The 21003-nt window shown below is 40.9% G+C and overlaps 1 protein-coding gene across 2 annotated transcripts in view; it reads right to left on the reverse strand.

Annotated features, from left to right (window-relative positions):
* CDK17 (cyclin dependent kinase 17) overlaps window positions 1–21003 on the reverse strand; it is an 86719-nt gene that overhangs the window by 32054 nt on the left and 33662 nt on the right. The window contains exons 2-5 of one of the 2 annotated variants that reach the window (XM_054386765.1): window positions 19969–20117; window positions 15557–15595; window positions 4316–4480; window positions 78–211 (exon numbers count right to left, since the gene is read on the reverse strand). In XM_054386765.1, coding sequence (XP_054242740.1) covers window positions 78–211; window positions 4316–4480; window positions 15557–15595; window positions 19969–20086 — 456 coding nt within the window. In that variant the 5' untranslated portion in view covers window positions 20087–20117. The remainder of the gene's footprint in view (window positions 1–77; window positions 212–4315; window positions 4481–15556; window positions 15596–19968; window positions 20118–21003) is intronic. The other variant, XM_054386764.1, reaches the window with a different exon arrangement.

Below are 21003 nucleotides of genomic sequence, written 5' to 3' on the forward strand. Positions count from 1 at the left end.
AAAAGACAATCAGTTATAACAAACAATTAAAGCAACTCTTTTCAGTTTAAATGAGCCTTCTATGAAAAGTAAATTACCTCCATTGAGATTCGTCTGTGTATCCGGTTTCTGAGACAAACACCTGTGGGAGACTGAACTTCATCAGATGATGTTCCAGAAGCTTGGTCACTTTCACCATCTGACCCCATTTTCAGATTTTCATGAACAATATCTTAAAAATAGTCCAAAGAATTGAAAACAGTTAAGCAGTGTTCTAATAAACATCTCTCAATCAATGAAAAACAAAGCTACCATCAGTGTGCACTGGGCTACAGGGCAGAGTCCAAGACCCATCACAGTCACGGTAGTCTTGATACAGTTTTTTTATGGCTCAGGATACACAAAATGAAGAGGATTGTTTGATAGAACTTCTACAGAAACCTTATCATTATTTTACATATTTGGCTTGCAGCAGAACTCAGTTTTTCAAAACAAAAGACAGAAGCTCCAGATATACAAACCACTGGTGTGCATGTGTGGAGGAGGGGATCTATTCTGATCATCTCAAGAGATGTGCAAGTGGATTCACAGAATTACCATGGTAGGAAAGGACCTCTAAGATCATCAAGTCCAACCATTATCTAACTCTACCAGGGCCACCACTACACCGTATCTTTGGGCACCATATCTAGATGGCATAGAAGTGTATCCAGGGATGGGGATTCAACCACTTCCCTGGGCAGCCTGTTACAGTCTTCGAGAATCCTTTTGGTGTACAAGGTCTTTTCTAATGTCCAAACTAAACCTCTCCTGGCCTAACTTGATGCCATTTCCTCTTGTCCTATCAATTGTGACCAAAACCCATCTCACTACAATCTCCTTTCAGGTAGATGTAGAGAGCGAGGTCTCCCCTCAGCCTCTCTTTGATCAGACTAAAGAACCCCAGCTGCTCCTGTCAAGATCCTTCACCAGCTTCATTGCTTCATTCAACAGCAAAGGATCTGACATTTAGAAGCAAGTAAGTGAAATTTGTGATCTTATGGAGGAATTTAGGCAAGTGACTGCCTGACTAATATAGAATTACAGAACAGTTTTGGTTGGAAAAGACCTCTAAGATCAAGTCCAACCATTGACCTAACACCGCCATGGCCATTAAACCATGTCCCTAAGTGCCATGGCCACACATTTCTTGAATGCCTCCAGGGATGGTGACTCTACCACCCCCCTGGGCAGCCTGTTCCAATTCCTTACCACTCTTGCAGCAAAGAAATTTTACCTAACATGACACTGGTACGTTGACCACAACCCTGTAAATTCAGCCACTCAAAAGAGCTCATGTATATTAGATACATATATGCATATATACTTGTACATTACTTTTAAGCATCATAGGATCTTCCAAAACTTTGGAAGAGAAAAAACGTAATGAATGAAGTTCAAGGTAGTGTCATTAACAGCATTAATGCATTAATTAAGAGTTAAATGACTTGCAAAAGGACAGGCAATGGGAAATTGCTCATACAAACAACTCACTATGAGTAATACTCCACCATCTCCTCTGAATATTTAACAAATTACTAGAGATTAAACATTTATACATATAAGGGAGGTGATTCGAAAGACACCAATTTCCCTGCCCTCTCCTGATCCTTGGTATTAAGCATTCTCTCGTACAGGGTAAAAGGCTGCCAGAGGAACAACTAAAAATCTTAGAACTCTACACCTAAAAAATGTTAGTAGTAGCAAAACCCACTGAGCTGAATCCAGCCTCACCACCAACATAGCTGAAAATATTTTCTGTTTGCACAGTGTCACAGCAATTAAAAACATAAAAACAAACCAACCAATAAAAAAGAGAAAGAAAATGCAACTTTTATCACTATCAAGAAGCAGAAAAGCACTATTTTCTTGGGAAAAAAAAAAGAGCCTTTGAGCCAATGTTTGGTTATCAGCACATCTTCTAAAATGTTTGTCTAGTTTGGCTGACATTGAATCACGTAGACTTCAAAGGATCAAATTCTTCCTCAGTACAAAGAATTTCCTTTTACAGAAAACAGAAGGGATATAAAAAAGATTAACTCCTAAGATATTGGCACCATGAATTTGAACTCATAGAAAAAAAAAAGAAGAAAAAACCATGAAGTGTATAGGTCTTTGTGAAATCAGGAGTTGATAGCAGTGAATCTGTGCATATTAAAACCTGCTTTCTTCTGTGATAGTGACAGCTGCTGATGTCCATTCAAGAGGACAGAACTCCTCCTTCAGTTTCAAATGGTTTCAACAAGGGGAAGGCATGTTTAACCAAACTGATAGCCTTTTATGAGGACATAACCATGTGGGGGTAAGGGACCTGGGGCTCCTGATGGACAGAAAGATGCCTACGAGGCACCAGTGTGCCCTTACGGACAAGAAGGCAAATGGTATCCTGGGGAGTATTAAAAGGGGAGTGGTTAGTAGGCTGAGAGAGGCTCTCCTTCCCCTCTGCTCTGCCCTGGTGAGGCCACATCTGGAATACTGTGTCCAGTTCTGGGCCCCTCAGCTCCAGAAGGACTTCAGGGAACTGCTTGGAAGAGTCGAGCACAGACACAAAGACGATGAAGAGAGTTGAGCATTTCCCTGCTCAGGAAAGGCTGAGGAGCAGGGGCTCTTTAGCTTGGAGAAGAGGAGCCTGAGGGGTGACCTCATTCATGTTTATCAAGATGTGAAGGGCAATGTCAGGAGAATGGAGCCAGGCTCTGCTCAGTGATGCCCAATGGTAAGACAAGGAGCAATGGGAGTAAGCTGGAGCAGAGGAGGTCCCAGGTGAACATAAGGAAAAACTTTTTCACTGTGAGGGTGACAGAGCCCTGGAGCAGGCTGCCCAGAGAGGTTGTGGAGTCTCCTTCTCTGGAGACTTTCAAAACCTGCCGGGATGCATTCCTGTGTGACCTGCTCTAGGTGATCCTGCTCTGGCAGGGGGGTTGGACTGGATGATCTTTTGAGGTCCCTTCCAACCTCCAAAATTCTGTGATTCTGTGTGATTGGCAGCATGAACAGTAAAAAGGCAGGGTTTTGAACTTGGTGAGTGATATTACTGCAGGGGAGAGAACATAAGTAGTTTGACTACTATTTTGAAGACTCATAGCTTAATCTTGAAGGTGATCAGTTTATCACAGACTTCTAAAGGAGGACAGAAAATTGAAAAATTAGTAAAATTCTAATTAAACTGTGGCTTGCTCTCATTTTCTACTATCAATTAATTAAGCATAATTTAACATAAAAGCAGGGTAAAACTTTAATGGTGACTGGAGGCACCAACATGACAAACGACTTGAAGGAGAGGGAAGAAAAAAAAAAACCCTAACTTATTTGCCCCACAGAACCACAAATATAACACAGCATCAAAACAAAAAAAGGTAATTATAGTTGAGTGGCCTTATCACTGGAAAAAAGGCATTTTTTTTTCTTAGAATAATGAACACAAGCTCTTTTTAAATTCTACACGTAGGATTGTTTATCCTGTTTTTATCATGTTCAATTTATTGTTGTTCTCATTAGTGTTTAACTGAGTTTCTTGCAAAGTATTAATTGAGAAGATTTTGTAACTTTGCAACTTGTAAAAAATTGGAAGGGACTGCTAGAGATCATCCAGTCCAAGCCTCCTGCCAAAGCAGGATCACCTGGGGCAGGCCATACAGGAACACATCCAGGCTGGTTTTGAAAGCCTCCTGAAAAGGAGACTCTACAACCTCTCTGGGCAGCCTGCTCCAGCCCTCCAGCATCCTCACAGCAAAGAAGTTTCTCCTCATGTTGAGGTGGAAATCTCCTATATTCCAGTTTATATCCATTGTTCCTTGTCCTATTACTGGGCACCATTGAAAAAAGCCTGGCACCTTCATCTTGACACCCAGCTCTCAGATATATACAGACATTCATACAATCCCATCTCAGCCTTCTCTTCTCAAGACTAAGCAGCTCCACTTCTCTCAGTTTTTCTTCACAGGAGAGATCCTCATCATCTTCCATCATCCCTGTAGCTCTCTGTTGGACTCTCTCCAGTTGAACTGGGGAGCCCAAAACTGGAGAGAGTATTGCAGGTGTGGTCTCACCAGGGCAGAGCAGAAGGGGAGGAGAATTTCCCTAGACCTGCTGGACTTCTGTGTGTTCTTGTATTTGCTTTCTTCCTGAAAATGTCGGAGGACATTCAAAACCTTACACCCAAATTTCTCTACCAACTTCAGAAAGAGATCCCTGCATTCCCAGTGGTTATTAAAGCATTGCTGTATGTGTATCTCTTACTAAGAATCAATACAGACATTATCAGAAATGAATGTAAAGAAAGAATGTAGTCAATTACCTAATCTGCTCCCATTTCTGGGCATGGCCATGAAGGAGCCGAGGCTGCCCCCTATGACGCTGTGTGGTCTCCTCAAAGGGGGCTTCTTGAAAGATCCTGTGTATTGGTGGAGGAATGAGTGCATGCTGTGAGACGTTGGAGGCCTGCCATTCTTCACAATAGGCTCTACCAGTCACAAGGATCAAAATATTCATTCCCACAAGCAAGTAGGAGAGTCAGGAACATGCCAGAAAGGAGGGGGAAAAAAAAAAAAAGGAAAAAAAAAAAAGAAAACAGAACAAAACCCAGTTACTAGACAGGAAATCATCACTCTGGTAAGATTCTCTTTCATGCTCACAGCAGACCATCACACTACTGCCATTCCTCTATTAACAAATAAATATAAAACACAGCATCAAGCATTACTCAAATTCTACTTTATTAAATTCTGTCCCTCAGCTGGATCAGTAAATGACACAAATATACAGCCTACAAAAATGACTAAACCCAGAATATAGCTTTTAATATCTGTATAATTGTTGTATTGATGGTTTGCCTTACTGCATAATGTTTCATCTTCACTACAATTTAAGCAGAGCAGTTGTTAGATCAAGTCACAAGATGAGCAAATTCAACCGAAAGCCTTTAGAAATAGTCTCCTCAAAATTCTTGAGGACCACTAATAGCAAGGAATTCCTTACAAGGAAAAACATACCTGCTTATAGCCACTAGAGCTGTCATGCCACAAATAAGGTTTTTAATTATTTTGATATCCTTTAAGTATTCAATGAGTTCTTTTGGCTTTCTGTTGGAATGTTTCAAGCAGTTCACTGGACTCTGACTTGAAACCAGGGTTGTAAGATGTTTTTTAAATCATTATTATTCACCAACGCCTTCCAGAAAAGATGAAACATCAGCCATTTTTGAATCTTATGCACAAATATACAAAGAAATCAAGGGTCTGTGTTCTCTCAGCACCCTGACTCTGTACACATAGACTAAAACTCAAGGATTGCCAGCCTGATATAGTTGCAGGCATCACTGCTCACTGCCGCGAGGTTGAACAAGATGACCTTTGAGGGTCCCTTCCAACCTGATGCAATCTGTGGATTGCCATGGTACTAGAAGCAGTCTAACTAAAACCACTGGTCACAGTCCCCCAGCAGCTGCATACAAGCACTGTCCTCACACCAGGAAAAAGCCCAGAAGATATGCCCAAGGAACACTCCAGATTCAAGCAATTTCATTTTTCCACATTTGATTCTCATCAGCATTACGGATAGAGGCTGTTTGCTGTTATTTGGAAGACAGAAGAGGCAGCAGCCACACAGTGAGCAACTGCAGCCAGCATCTGCTCAGAGCTTCAGCAGGACAGGGAGCAGTCTAGGATACTATTTCACCATCCCAGCTTATATAGTTACATGCAGGGACCCCAAATCTTGCTTTCCCTTCCAAGATAAGATAAGAAGAATGATATAGGTAGGAGGACTTATTTTATGGAAAGCAGAAGTTCAATGGTGAAGGAAAATAACTGGAACAAATGCTTAATAACCTGAAAACCCCTGGATCCTGAAGGGAACTCTCTCCCCCCCCCCCCCCACCATGTACAATATCCTTTTTAATCTATCATGATTTGATACAAACAGAACTACCCAAGGACAGTGAGCTTAAAAAAACAACGATGTGTGGATATTTTGCATGTAAGCATGAACAAAGCAGTAAAACTTTAACACAGCTGTGCAGGGAAAAAATAAAATATTTTTTTAAATGAATGCTTTGAGTGGAAGGCAGAATGTGGCAGGACATGGCAGCATTGTTAGGAACCTGCCTGCATCTTTACTTCAGCATCCTTCAGGAGACTTTTTACAAGGGCTTGTAGTGACAGGATGAGATGGAATGGCTTTAAAATGGAAGAGGGCACATTTAGACTGGAAATTAGGAAGAAATTCTTTCCAGTGAGGGTGGTGAAACACTGGAACAGGTTGCCCAGGAAGGCTGTGGATGCCCCCTCCCTGGCAGTGTTCAAGACCATAATGGATAAAGCCTTGAGCAACCTGGTCATATGGAAGGTGTCCCTGCCCATTGCAGGGGTGTTGGAATGGGATGATCTTGAAGGTCCCTTCCAAACAATTCTCTGGTTCCAGTACCATTAACCACACCAGAGTGTCTGTTCACATGTGGACTACAGCTGCATTCACAGAGCACATCCCTTGTACGTTCTGGCTTTTGTCTACTCATGCTAAAATGAATGTGTCACCATGAACTGTGTGGCATGTAAAAAAGGCCAGATTTTATGAATACACTGAACAGCTAAGAAGAAGATGAGGTTTCATGTTTACAAGTAACACAACAGTCTGATGATCAACAGAGAGGACTTTCCTCACTGCACTGCTAGATTTGCACACATTTTCCAAATTAAAACCAAATGCCTAAAAAAATCCCAGCAGATGAAAAGCTCAGACCAAATGTAAGGATCAACACAGACCACACTAATGACCAAACAGCAAATGTCTATAGAGATGAAAGACAAATGGTTGATGTAGGATCCAATGATACAGAAATAACTTTTGCCATGACCATCCTGCACTGTCGTAAGGAATGTTCTAAATTATGGAGCCCATTAGAAAATTTTGCAACACTAATTTAGGTCATGTAGCAGGACAGGCTTAGCTAGCAAGAGACAATGAAATCAAGGTTATAAAAACTCTTGGGTTACTTCTGACTAAGAGAATTATTAACAGTACTTGCTTACAAAGTTTTTTTAAACTCTTAGCACAGAGTGATTTACAAAAAAGAGAGAGCACAAGGCATTTTACGATGCTATAACATCAAGATTTATGGTCTGGGAAAGTCTTCTTGTTATATACAACTAAATTGGCACTGTAGTATGTTAGAAACTTTGAGAGAAACATCCACATTCAATTTTGCATTGAATTCTGCCTCCTCCCTACAAACATGATGACAGCCAAGAGCTGGAACAAGTATTAAAAATTATCAACAAAACTCTTGCTGGAAATGAACTTACACAACTGAGCACTACTATTTTTGTGCATTTACAAGACATAAGACCTAAAGAAAGTGATTTTGAGAATAGCATTTAACTCCCTCTATCTGAAGATCCCTAAGTACTTCTTAGAGAAGAGAAACAAGGATGATCCAAGGGCTGAAGCACCTCTGCTATGAGGATAGGAGGAAGGAGCTGGGGTTGTTCAGCCTGGAGAAGAGACGACTCTGGGGGACCTTACAGCTGCCTTTCAATATCTAAAGGGATCCTAGAGGAAGGCTGCAGAGGGACTTTTCATAAGGGTATCTAGAGACAGGACAAGGGGGAATGGTTTGAAGCTGAGGGTGAGTTGACTTAGACTGGATCTTAGGAATAAGTTTTTCAGTACAAGGGTGATGAGACTCTTCAAATAGGTTGCCCCAGGGAGGTTGTGGATGCCTCCTCTCTGGGGGTGTTCAAGGCCAGGTTGGATGATGCCTTGAGCAACTAAGTGTAGCTGAGAGGCTTCCCTGCCCTAAACCATTCTATGATTCTTCCAGTTTCATTTAACTCACTTAAAGAATGATTTTTTTCAGAATAATTAGTACATTGAATTGCTGCATATAAAGGGCAACACTGCAGTTTCTGAGGTGTGAATTTAGTGTAATTGCCTGGACTTCAATGAGTTAAGACTGTAAAGTGAAATGCCTTCACTACAGACATCTATAAACTGCTTTTTACAGTTTTCTCTCTGTGATTACAGCTGGGTTTGCCTTTAAAAAAAAGTTTCCCTAGACGCTTTCCAACATTCCTCAAAACTGACAGAAGTTCCTTACTTTAGTGCCACTGTACCCAGTTAACATAACTTAGTAACCACTCAAAGGCTTAGCTAACATGATGGAGGTGTTTCTGGTAGCACAGAATCACAGAATGGTTGGGTTGAAAGACACCTCCTGAGATCATCTAGTCCACCTCTCCTGCTAATGCAGGTTTGCCTAGAGCAGGTTGCACAGGAACACATCCAGGCAGGTATGGAATGTCTCCAGGGACACTCCACAACCTCTCTGGGCACCCTGTTTCCAGTGCTCTGTCACCCTCACAGCAAAGAAGTTTCTCCTCACGTTCAAGTGAAACCTCCTGTATTCTAGTTTGCATCCACTGCCCCTGGTCCCATCACTGAGCACTACAGAAAAGAGCCCAGTCCCATCCTCTTGACCTCCACCCTTTAGATATTTATAAACACTTATAAAATCCCCTCTCAGCCTCCTCTTTTCCAGGCTAAAGAGCCCCAGTCTCAACCTCTCCTCGTGAGAGAGATTCTCCAGTTTCCTAATCAACTTTGTGGCTCACTGTTGGATTCTCTCCAGTAGTTCCTTGTCTCTCTTGAACTGGAGAATCCAGAACTGGACACAATACTCCAGGTGTGGCCTCACTAGGGCAGAGTAGAGGAGGAGGAGAACCTCCCTCCACTTGCTGGCACTTTCATGGTGCTATTGGTTTAATATTCAGCCACAACCAAAATGAGTGACAGAAGTTAAGAGGGGAGTGGAAAGCCACCAGAAATTTTGCCACTATGCAAATGTTTGCATCTCCTGCACACTTCCAGTCTTCCCTTCTCAAACAGATGAAAACTGCAGAGGTCTGATACAACCCACAGACTTGGAGGGCTGAAGTGGACACCTAGGAGTCAGCTACCTCCTCCACCTCTTCCAGCACAAGAGCAAGGGTCACTGACAAAGTCTGCCGTGGCAGGTCAGGTACAGCACAGGGAAGTGGTTCTTCACACCATGCAGTCTGTGGAAACCTCTGGCCACAGGATGTGACAACTACCAGAAGCTTGGAACACTCAAGGGGAGAATGAACAAGAAATCTTCTCAGGGTTACTAACTGCACAGAGACTATCTAGTGCAGAAAGTCTGTGAACTAAAAACTGGTACAGTACTCTGGGGAAACAGTGTCATATTTTGGGTTCTAATCTTAGACTTGCCCTCAAATGCCACCCTCAGAGACTGAAGGACAGGCAGGTACAACTCCAGCCATCCCTCTGCTCCAAGCACTCAGGCAGCTTGCTTGTATTGGGTCACGCTGGCACAACCATTCCAGTGAGGGTCTTCATTATTCATCTCCAGCTCCTTTTCCTCGCCCTGCTCTATGATCTGTAATTCCAAACTGCTATAACTTACAAATATGGAAGGTCAGCTGAGAGACTCCTCAGTGATTATTTACTAAGGTGCATGTTAATTTAGTCTTGAAATGTGAGAAAAAAGAAAAGTTACCTCAAACATTCTGAATGAGAATATTTCTAAGTACTGTACTGCTGTGCAGAATGAACACCTGGGTTTCTTTTCTATGCCCCTGAACACCTCGTGAAATGTCAGTGTGTCCTGCCTTGTTTTCCTTTTATTTTATACACACACACATATACACACCTTTTTAATGCCACATCCCTTCCCAGTTCCCTTGCTTAAGTGTGCATTTTCAGCAAGGTTGAAAAATTGGGCAAGGCATGGTGACTGTGCACCTCTGTATTACTCGATTTTCAAGTCTGGTGAATGCTGCCCTGCTGCTTTATTTCATTTGGATAATTTTCCTGTACTTCTCACATCTTATCATAGAATCACAGAATAGCTCATCAACTCCAACCCCCCCTGCCATAGGCGGAGACATCTCTCAACTAGACTGCTGCTCAAAGCCTCATCTAACCTGGCCTGGAACACCCCCAGGGAGGAGACATCCACAACCTCCCTGAGCAACCTATTCCAGAATCTCACCACCTCATTGAAAAACTTCTAAGATCCCCTCTAAACCAACTCTCCCCTCAGCTTCACACCATTCCCCCTTTGTCCCCCTTATGAAAGTCCCTCTCCAGCCTTCCTGTAGAATCACTTCAGGTACTGGAAAGCAGCTAGAAGGTCACCCTGGAGCTTTCTCTAGGCTGAACATCCCCAGCATCATCAGCCTCTCCTCAGAGCAGAGGTGCTCTAGTCCATGGATCACCTTTATGGCCCTCCTCTGGACTGAGCCCAACAGCTCTGTGTCCTTCTTATAATGGGGACAGCAGAACTGGACACAGTATTTGAGGCTCTTGACCTGCTAGGCACACTCCTCTTGATGCAGTCTAGGATACTCAGCCTTCTGGGTGCACTGCCAGCTCATGATGACCTTCTCCTCAATCAATACACCCAAGTCTCTTTCTTCAGAGCTACTCTCAACCCACTCTGCACCTAGCCTAGATTTATGCTTGGGCTTAGCCCAACCCAGATGCAGGACCTTGTAACTCTGAGTCGTTGAACCTCATGCAGCTGGCACTGGCCCACTTCTGAAGCCTGTCAAGGCTCATCATTCAAACTTCAGTTATTATTATCATAATGGAACACAATTACAACAGCACTACTTGCAGAAAACACCATCCAAACTACAACCAACATGGCTTGCTAATGTTGTAAGAGCTGCTGCATGATCTGTTTGAGAATAGACACGTATAAGAAAATGCAGTAGTACCCAGTACGGTACCACTGCTTTGCTAAATTTGTACAGAAACAGAACAGACAAAAAAACCCAGAAAATAACTCAAATGAGCTGCTGAAATCTTTCAGTTGTGAAGTAACAGAAATTTATGCTTGGAAGTGGCACTGATTTATTTGATAGTTATGAGAACTGCCAGTAGAACAATAGCAAATATAACCAAGAAGCTTGTCTGAGGAATTAGTTAAAACCATTTTATGAGGGTATAAAAATTTCTCCTCTTTTTCTTTTAAATGCAATTTAAATTAACCACAAACCCTGACCTGAAATCACTCCTAAGTTGGGCAATTTTTCAATAAAACCTCAATGTTTCTTTTCCTTGGTCCTTCTATCTTAAAGAGCCACACTACCACTTTCTTTCTTGTGCTGGATTTACTTAACTGGATTTACTTAATCTGAGCTCCAGAGAGGCTGCAGAATTGCCTGGCATTTCTAGGCAAGGGCTCAGCAACTGCCATACTGTCACATGTCAGTCAGCTGCTGGATTAAAGAAAGAAAGTGTTTTCATTAGGAATGCAAATACATTTTAAAAGACATTTTAATGAATATATAATACCACATATTCAGCTAGCTCCTTTTCTTTTTTTATGGCCCATGAGTGTCTCTATTATGTGACAAAAAGATTAAGTTGGCTTTCAGACTTGGTTGCCTCAATTTTGGAGACTTTAATAAAAAATCAAAATTTTGGAAGCTATAATAAACAATCAAAATCACACCAGCCTCACATGGTAGCATTTCCCCTTAAATCAAGCATCTCTGATAGAGCCGAGTAAATATTATTCAGTAATCTGAACATGGAAATAACACAAATAAATAATTATTTTTAAGTTTCATACAAATAAAGCACAGAAAGAGTTTTTTCTAATCAAAACAACACACCTATTGGAGACACAGCATTTATAATCACCGATTTGGGTATACAGTGGGGATTGAGCCCTGGCATGCTTCAATATTCTAAGTAAGGATGAACTTTCGTGCAACGAGCAAGCCTGCCACAATGCACTGTTGCTACCAAAAGCCAGCTCAAGGTCCTCCTCTCCAGCAAAAAAAGAGATGTAATTTTGATTTAGGTTTTTGAAGTAGATCATTACAGGGCACATAAAGAGTGCAGGTGCTGACAGAATGGTAGAGACAGAACCTCACTCTCCACTTTTAGCTGCAGCCTGACATTGGACTGGCTCAGCTGTAACAATATCTCACTGAACGCCTGGAGAATCAGCTACTGGGTTTTATAGGACAGGACTCAACTTATTTCCTTCTTTCACCACCTTATGCTCCTTCTTTCACCACCTTGACCTCACCCTTGCTCCAAAAAAAACTTTCAAGATTGTTCATTTTGCTACATTTTGTTTTGTTTGTTTGGGGTGTTTGTTGTTTTTCATGTATTTGCTTGGATTTATTTGTTTTGCTTGTTGGTTTGATTGGTTTTGTAGGTGTTTGGGTTTGGTTCATTTGTTTGTTTAGGTTTTTGTGTTGTTTGGTCTGAGGTTTTTTGTGTTTGCTTTTGTTGGGTTTTTTAGTTTGTTTGTCTGGGTTCTGGTGTTTTGGGTTTTTTGGGTTTTGTTATTTAGTTTTCCATTTTTATGGAAAATGGGGGAGTGTCAAAACTCTGCACATGAAACTAAATATTCCTTCTCGAAACAGCCTTGTTTTCATGAACCTTGCAATGCATCATGATAACCTTTTAAATGATTTATATTGACTGTCTCAAATGCTGCTGTTGTACAGCTTACTCATATATTGGCATCATCTACTGCACATTCATTTGATCAATCTGAGTGGCTGCTCTGTTAATGATTACTCCATTTTTACATCTCTATTGGCAATAAAGATTTATTTATTTATTTATTCTGGACTGGCAACACAAAATATTTTCACCAAACTGCTTCCTGAAGAAGCTTTATTTCTCCAGAAATTGTAGTATGCAAGCAGGTGAATTTTTGATATTTTGGAGCTAGTGTGCTGCACTGTACAGTATTTAACTACACTGCTGTAAGGCTGTCAGATGCACTCACTAGAAGGAGCTGATTTCAGGTGATGGCTCCCATAGAAGAAATATTTAAATAATCCAAACCAGTTATAGGTTTGCTGTATCTGTGCTCTCAGGAAGCTGCATGAGGAGCACTGGATAAAATACTTTATACATTATTTCATGGGGTTGTTCCCTTGGACTTTTGTTATGTGATACCAAGGAAAACACTTAAGTCACTCTAAAAATAGAACAGCCACTCAATTGCACTTAAACCTGTACTTATTCATTAAATCCCAAAATGAAACATTCAAACTACTGACTATTACAATATTTAAAATTAGCAGAACCTCAAGAGATTTCTCTCATTGCTCAGAATTAATGCCCTGAAGTACAGCAGTCGTGTCCAGAGCAAACATTTTTCATTTGGAAGGCACATGGCAGAAAAGCAGAGGTAGAATGTTTGAAGAAATATGCCAACACTGTCTTCAAGTTTCTCCCAGAAATAAAATACTTCAGTAATTAAAATGCCTCTCCAATGTCCTGTAAACTGATTTGTGGTTTGATGAGTTTTTAAATTTTGGACAAAAAGGGCAGAAATTTTTCCAAGGAGTCTGTTTAACAAACTACAAAAGTAAGAAACGACATACAAGGCACAAAATGAGATCTAAACATCTGAAACACAGGAAGCCTTTCAAAGGTGACTTCATATGCAGTGAGGTTTTGCCTTTGGTCTAGGTACCATGACAAAGAAAGTCACAATGAAATGAAATATATTCAAAGCAAAACACTGGCCTCTGAGATGCAGGTATTAACATATTGTTTAAAAGATCATTTTCAAGGTAGAACTTTTGGTCTTCAGAACATAGAATTGTTTCAGTTGGAAGAGACCTCTAAGATCACTGACTCCAACCATCAATCCAACACCACCACAGCCATTAAACCATGGCCCCAAAGTGCCTTGGCCACACATTTCTTGAGCACCTCCAGTGGTGGTGACTCCACCACCTCCCTAGGCAGCCTGTTCCAATGCCAACCACTAATGCAGTAAAGAAATTTTCCCCGATCTCCGACCTAAACCTCTCCTGGCACAATTTCAGGCCATTTCCTCTCGTTCTGTCATCCGATATTAGGGAGACCAACCCCCACCTCACTATAAACTCCCCTCAGCTAGTTGTAGAGAGCAATGAGGTCTCCTCTCAGCCTCCTCTTCTCCAGTTCCCTCAGCTGCTCCTCATAAGACTTGCTGTCTAGATCCTTCACCAACTTTACTGCCCTTCTCTGGACGTGCTCCAGCCCCTCAATGTCCTTCTTGAAGAGGGAGGCCCCAAACTGAACCCAGTGCTCAAGGTGCAGCCTCACAAGTGCCCAGTCCAGAGGCATGATCACTGCCCTACTTCTACTGGGCACACTATTCCTGATCCAGGCCAGGATGCTGGTACCCTTCTTGGCCACTGGAGCACACTGCTGGCTCATGTTCAGCCAGCTGTCAACCAACACCCCCAGGTCCTTTTCCACCAGGCAACTCTCCAGCCACTCTGCCCCAGCCTGGAGAGCTGCTCATGTATCAAAACCTAAGCATGTCAGTCCTGTACCTCCCATCACGCACACGTCACACCTTCAGTTACTCATCTTCCCTGTAAAAAGTGTAACTCCAGAAGGCATCACACCACACCAAACCCTTTAGAACACTATTTCAGGTACAATTTAAATCAATGCAAGTGAGCATCACAGCCAAGTAACCCTGGTCCCTTCATCCTTGCAGCTGCTCACACAACTGCCCTGTAGTTCCCAAGGCAGGCACGTGTGAGGCTACACTGCCAAGAGAGCATTTGGCTTCTGTTTTCCCTGTTTTCAGTAATAACTGCATTGGCTAGTTACATGCATGTGACTTTTCTGCATCTACAAGTCCATCTGAATGCCATTTGAGGGCAAATCTCTCCACACCCATCAGTGAGCCCATGTAGCAAAAATTATGTGCATTTACAGAATCTGCTTCTGCATCTAAGCATCACATTCTCCTGCCAAACCTCTGTTTGGCTTCTGAAGAAAAACACAAGTGGACAACTCCCCCCACAAGACTATAGGTCTCTGTAGCATGCTTTCGGGCACTGCATTTTCATGCTCATTTCACTTTATAAGCGCTTCCACGTATGAATAGAGCCTCTAGGTTTTGTGGGAAGCAGCAAATTAAAACAGAAGGGAAGAAAGAACACTATGCTGTGCAGTGTACGTGGGATGGAGAAACCATACTGAACAGTAAAACAGAAATCTAGGTATGCCACAGCACAGAGGGTACATACAGACTGAAATTAAAACATCAGCAGCACAGTGTAAGGGACAGCACAAGGTTCACCATTTAGCTGTGACAACTGCCAGTATTTTGCAGTAAGCTGTAGCTCCTAGAATGAGTTCTAGCACCTTATGGGATTTCTTCCTCCCCCACCCCCACCTTGATATTTTTATAATGATACTTTCCTCCAGTATCACCAGAGAAATGTTCTTCATTTATTACCAGTAAGTATTTCTGTGCTCATATTTTCAATTCAAGAACACTGTCTTGAAAATATGTTGCAACAAAGCTTTCCTTCCATACTCAAAGAATCACACACAGGAGATGGAATGGGAGTTTCTCAGCTGTACTGGAGATGATATGAAATGATTACAAAGACATTGGGATGTTCTGAGACAGGATTGTGCAATGTGTCCATTTTTATAAACATTCATTCCCCTTATCAAGAGTTATGAACTGGTTATGAAGGCCTTAAACCTAAAGAACACTTACGCACTTTACTGTAGCTGATCCTCCCATTATTACTCACACCTGTAAAATTACAAAAAAATTATGCAAGTGCTTGGAGAGTCTGGATCCTAGGATCACATCACTGCGCTAAAACAGACCAAATGGAGAGAAACGTTATTCCAGAAATCAATGGAGCCCTTTCAATCAGAACCTCAGTTGTTTTGCTTTAGCATGTACGTAGGCACGACACAAAAACTGGCAATACAGAACAGTTTTCCAAGTTACTCAAATCTTAATGCAAGAGCTGTGGATGTATTTTTTAACACATCTTGTAATTAACTCTTAAAAGCATGCTTGGAGTTTGTGCTTTTTTTGGTAATATTAGCCAACATGGTCACATTTTTTTGCCTTCATTAGAGAGCACATTCGTATGTGTTTGAAGAATTTGCATAAATTTCACAGTTAATTGTGCTTTAAACATGCATGATTTGGGTGACACTTCTAGCCAGATTTCATTAGTATGTCCTTGGCAAGGCAAAATTTCCAGAGTAAATTTAGCTGTCAACTGCTACGAGTTACCATTTAGTATTTTAAATACATATATTAAGGTAAAATCTAGAACTAAAAAAAGCGAGCCAGCACATTGTTAGGGTGCATGAAGCAAGACAGAATGAGAAAGAAACAACCAATCCAACCAATTGGTTTTAAATGGTGAAACATTAGAGACCATGAAAAGTTTCTGTACTTTGATGAAACAATAGCTCAAAGTATGCTTTATACAGTCCACAGTTCATAAGGCTTCAGATGTGCATCAGGCATTTCACTGGTCCCTCTATTTTTATGGCTTATATATCTGACTTGGTGCTGCTTCCTCACCCAGAAGCCAATTACAGTGAACATAATCTGTAAGGCAGGTTTAATTATACAGAGGTTTCTGGTCACTAAGTTGGTCACTAAGTTCTGAAAACCCAAACCCAAAGCTGTTGGTTACTCTACGTTCAGTGCAGTAGCTCTGTGCTACTGCAAAACAATGTGGGTTGATCCCTGCTAATCCCATTTTGCTGCTTATGGATGATGAGTGATGCATACTGAGATTGTACTGCCATCACATGATGAAGGAGGTTGTATATGAAATGAGGTTGCCTACAAAAGGTTAGCTGATTCAGTGGCATCAATGCACCACAAAGATCAAAAAGTGATCCACCTATTTTTATGCCTGTGAGCTACAAGTGGGACAATTTGTTCTGCATTAGGAGTTCTGTTCTTTAAATCTTCAAACAACCCACTCAACATTGGAGCTGATGACAAAGTGGGTCTCAGGATTGCAGCAGCAGTTGCTTAGAATTGGAGGCAATTGTTTTAGGAGAGGAAATACTTGGCAGGGGGCTGAACATGACAAGCTACTGCAAAAGGGTGACCACGAGGAAAGGTCCCTTGTACTGTGTGCATGTGATCTACACCTGGAATTGAAGTGCTGAACAGGAACTTTACCATAAAGATCTTACAGGACATGTATGGGAAAATCAGACAGACATGAGTGTGGATCTTAGGTGAGCACAGATTTTGGTTTTCTATGGACACGGCCTCCACAACTTCTACAGTCCAGTAACAGCCATTTTCCAGGTTGGGGAAAAAAAAAAGCTAGTGTGTATAAAATTATAACCTTCAGCAAACAGTCATCAGAATGGAGTAACAGGAGACAAGATAGGGGGATTTACTAGGAAGAAGAATGTAAAGTCAAACCAAAACTGGACAACAGTGAAAGGCCTTCTCTTTTCAGGGTCTATTCTTGCCTTCTAGCTTGAGATGAGCACTTTCAGCGCCCTTCAACTCTCATCTCTCAAGTCTTGATGCAAAGCAAACCACATATGAAGAACCACTTTCTGAAGAGTTTTTGTATTCCCGACTTTCTCTGTAGATCAAGATAATGGCTTGCCTTTGATTTTACTGGACTGTGTTTTTTAAGTCCCTTTATGAACACATCCAAAGTCTGCAAACTGGGGACATTGTGTTTCTCTGTTCCACAAGGCAAAAGAACTGTTTATTCTTCTTAAAAGCAAAACTAGGGAGCTGGCTAGTCCTGCTTTCTGAGGTCAGCATCACCACGTTAAGGATGCACTTTCAACATCTTAATGCAGCTATCACTTTATAAACTATTCTTGAAGAGACTCCATCTTCTTATGTGTCCCAGCTGGACATTTACAGTTAGCACACTCTGATTCTCTAAGACACCAAGGCAAACCTTTCTCACTAAAGCACTCCTCTTTTTGTAAAATAATGTCCACTGAAGGATTTTTTTTTCCCAGAGTATGTTCTCTACCAAATTTATCTTTCACCAAAAGACAACTTGTGTCCTGACTGTTCTGTCCAGCAGTTGTTGCTCAAATCCTGATTCCTCTAGCGTACCCCTTACAAAATACCTTCATCTGTGGAAAAGTTAAGTCCCCTTTAGAAAAGGAAGACTAGCTGATGTAGCAAGCAGTTTCCAATCCTGCTTTTCCTAAAAAAAGTAGGGTTGGAAATGAAAAGAAAAACAAAGGAAAACAAAAATCCACAAAGTAGTATCCTGTTCATCTCTGCAAGACCAGAAGTAGAACAGATACTAATATATGCATCCCAGAAATATCAGAGAAAGGAAGCAAATGTCATTAGAATTGTTTTAAATGACATAAAAAGAGGAGTCAAAGCTTATGTATAGAAGAAGTACAGTTTACATTTATTAGTTTTCCTCTTTCAAGAGGATCAACAACAACTCATTGCATCCAGAGATACTCCAAGGCATTAACAACATTTTGCAGTTGCAAGCATAGCATGTACTGTACCAGAACACTGGCACATAAGACTCCTTTTGGTCAATGAAATAATGTGGAAAGCAAAATAAAAGGAGCATTAAAAGCTAAATAATGACTCTGTAATTAGATAAGTTTCCTTGAATTGTGTTTTTAAATCACTTGAAGTATCTACTGAGAAGTCATGTTTGTCACAGTTTAGTGACAAGCATGCAGAAGACATCTAAGTATTGCTGCTTGAGATACATCTTGGGTAAGTATCACAAACTGCAAATATATTCATACACGGTGTAAGCTCACACTTCTGTGAACAAACTGTTGTATCCTCTGTCCCTTGAGCTGGCACCCAGAACATGGTCTAAATATTTTTTTATCCTTCCTGGATCCAGTTTTCAAGTGAATCAATGCAGCAACCCAATTCATTACATTCACTGATGCAGGTGAAAACTTTTCGTAGCCATTTCCCAGCGTGAAATTAATATTCTAAGCACTTATTTGCATAATGAAATCAATCTCTCAGAAGTATATACAGGTCTGAACAAAATATGCATCAGAAACAAAGGGTAATACAAATGAAACCACAAGGGAAAACTGCTCAGTGTATCAGAAAGGACTTAGGTATCACTGCAAAAATACCAGAATTATGCTGTCAGAGTAGACCTGTTGTTATCAACACACAAAAAAATGTAATAAACATCATTTTCCAAACTATTGGTCATGGCTTGTAATCAAGACAGGGTAATAGCAATGAATATACCAGGGGTTAGGGGTAAAAATTATAAACATTAATAGTTTTGTTTTACCAAAGGTAAATTCAGCTATCAAACACTTGATATGCAACAAATCTAGGATGGGGTTTTAAAAGTCTGCAGGGCAAATTCCACTGCCCTTCTGCTCAAATGTCCCTGCCCTGTCAGTTTTCAGTGGGACAATTTAGAATCATTTATTGGTGTGAAACAGTTGGGGGAAAGGGGAAAAAATTCAGATCACAGAAAATCTTAGATGTCAGGAAAGTAAGAAATAACACTGATCAGCATAGAAAATGAAATATGATTTGAGTGCTGCAACTGAGGAAACAGAATAAAGCATCAAAAGCAAAATCTCTTGCAGTCACTATTACAGCAGATTGCATTCAGAAGTGTTATCATTAATGTGGACTTTATAGCAGCTAGTATGTTTATGGGATCAGCCAAAGACTTGTGCAAGAATACACAGGCAAGATGGTTATCATGAATTTTTCTAGTTGCCTTAAGTGTGAAGAGCTGACAGAATTCTCAGACGAGTGCACTGCATCATCAATGACAAAACAGTTTTATTTATAACATCACTAAGTAATGATTTAAAAAATAATAATTTGAAGCCATATGAAGTTGATGTGAGACCCTCTAAGATCATACAATGGGTTTGTTTTCTGACAGAGCATCTGTGATGCTTGCTGCACACCACACTGAATTATCAGTCTAGGTAGCTTTTGATAAATAGCTATAGAACAGTTCAATATTGAAGCACACCAACACATCAACCTGTTCAAAGAACCAGGCTAGTCAAATGCAAGAGAAATTAAAAACATAAAATTAGTGAGGAAGTTCATGCAATTGTGAAAACTGAAATAAAACCCAACAATGCTCACTTGAATGGGGGCTGAAAGGGAAAGGTCTGCCTTACCATTATCTTTACTGCTGTTTTCCTCAATTGTCATTTGTTCTGCCAGCTCAGACAGTGATTCATCGATGGTCTGGCTTCCACGCAAGGTTAAGGAAAGTCTTCTCTTAAACTTTTTCATTCTATCAATGTTAATTCTGGCTTAAGGAAGCCTAAAAAAAAAAAAAAAGAAAAAAAAAGAAAGTGAAAAGTAAGCAAAAAATCAGTTTCTCAGAAAATGAAATTTAATTATCCCACATAAAAATACATAAAAATGCAGAAAGTTTACAGAAAATTCAATAGTATGCAAGTTATCCTTAAAAGTACACCCTTAAAGCAAGATTACTCTATTGGACTGAAGAAGAATGTCTTAAGAGCACCTGGACACTTCTTCAATTTTAATTTGTTAGGAAAAATGAGACTCTTGACTGCTTTTGTAAAACAAAACAGCTATGTTGATGACTAGTTTCACAATCCAATAATGAAACAGTAATCTGAAAACTTGATCAGTGTGTGTGTGCCCTGTTACCTCCTCCACAACCTCCTTCACCCAACCCACTGAGGAAGAGGAGGCTGGAACCTTCTCTCTCTTTCAGCCCAGTTCTGGATGAGAAGTTACTTAATGTCTCTATAATTTGCCCTTTTCAGCAAAGGAGGAATGGAACACTACTGTAAGTCTTAAAACCAAAAGCAATTCTCAAACCCAGTCCCACCTAGGGAAACAGCCAGGACTTGATAACAGGGGCTGGAATGGGCATTTTTCCAGCCAGGCAGGAAGACTGAACTGGGAGCAATGTAGGAGGCACTTTTTCTGTAGAAAGTGGTAGGCAAACAAGCAGTAACATCGAAGGTCCAGGCTGATAAACATATTGCCACAAGCCTAAGCTGGTTAAGTGAACTTTGCAGTGAGCCATATGTTTGCCCTCACATGACAAGAGGCACAACTCTGTCCTTTGTTTCTCCATATGGGTAATGCACCAGAGATTTCACGTAACTTGTTCTTCTGTTCATGCTCTCCAAGAATCCCACTGGCAGTGTCAAACACAAGCAAAGCACACT

The sequence above is a fragment of the Indicator indicator genome, chromosome 14 (assembly GCF_027791375.1).
Source record: "Indicator indicator isolate 239-I01 chromosome 14, UM_Iind_1.1, whole genome shotgun sequence".
Taxonomy (NCBI): domain Eukaryota; kingdom Metazoa; phylum Chordata; class Aves; order Piciformes; family Indicatoridae; genus Indicator; species Indicator indicator.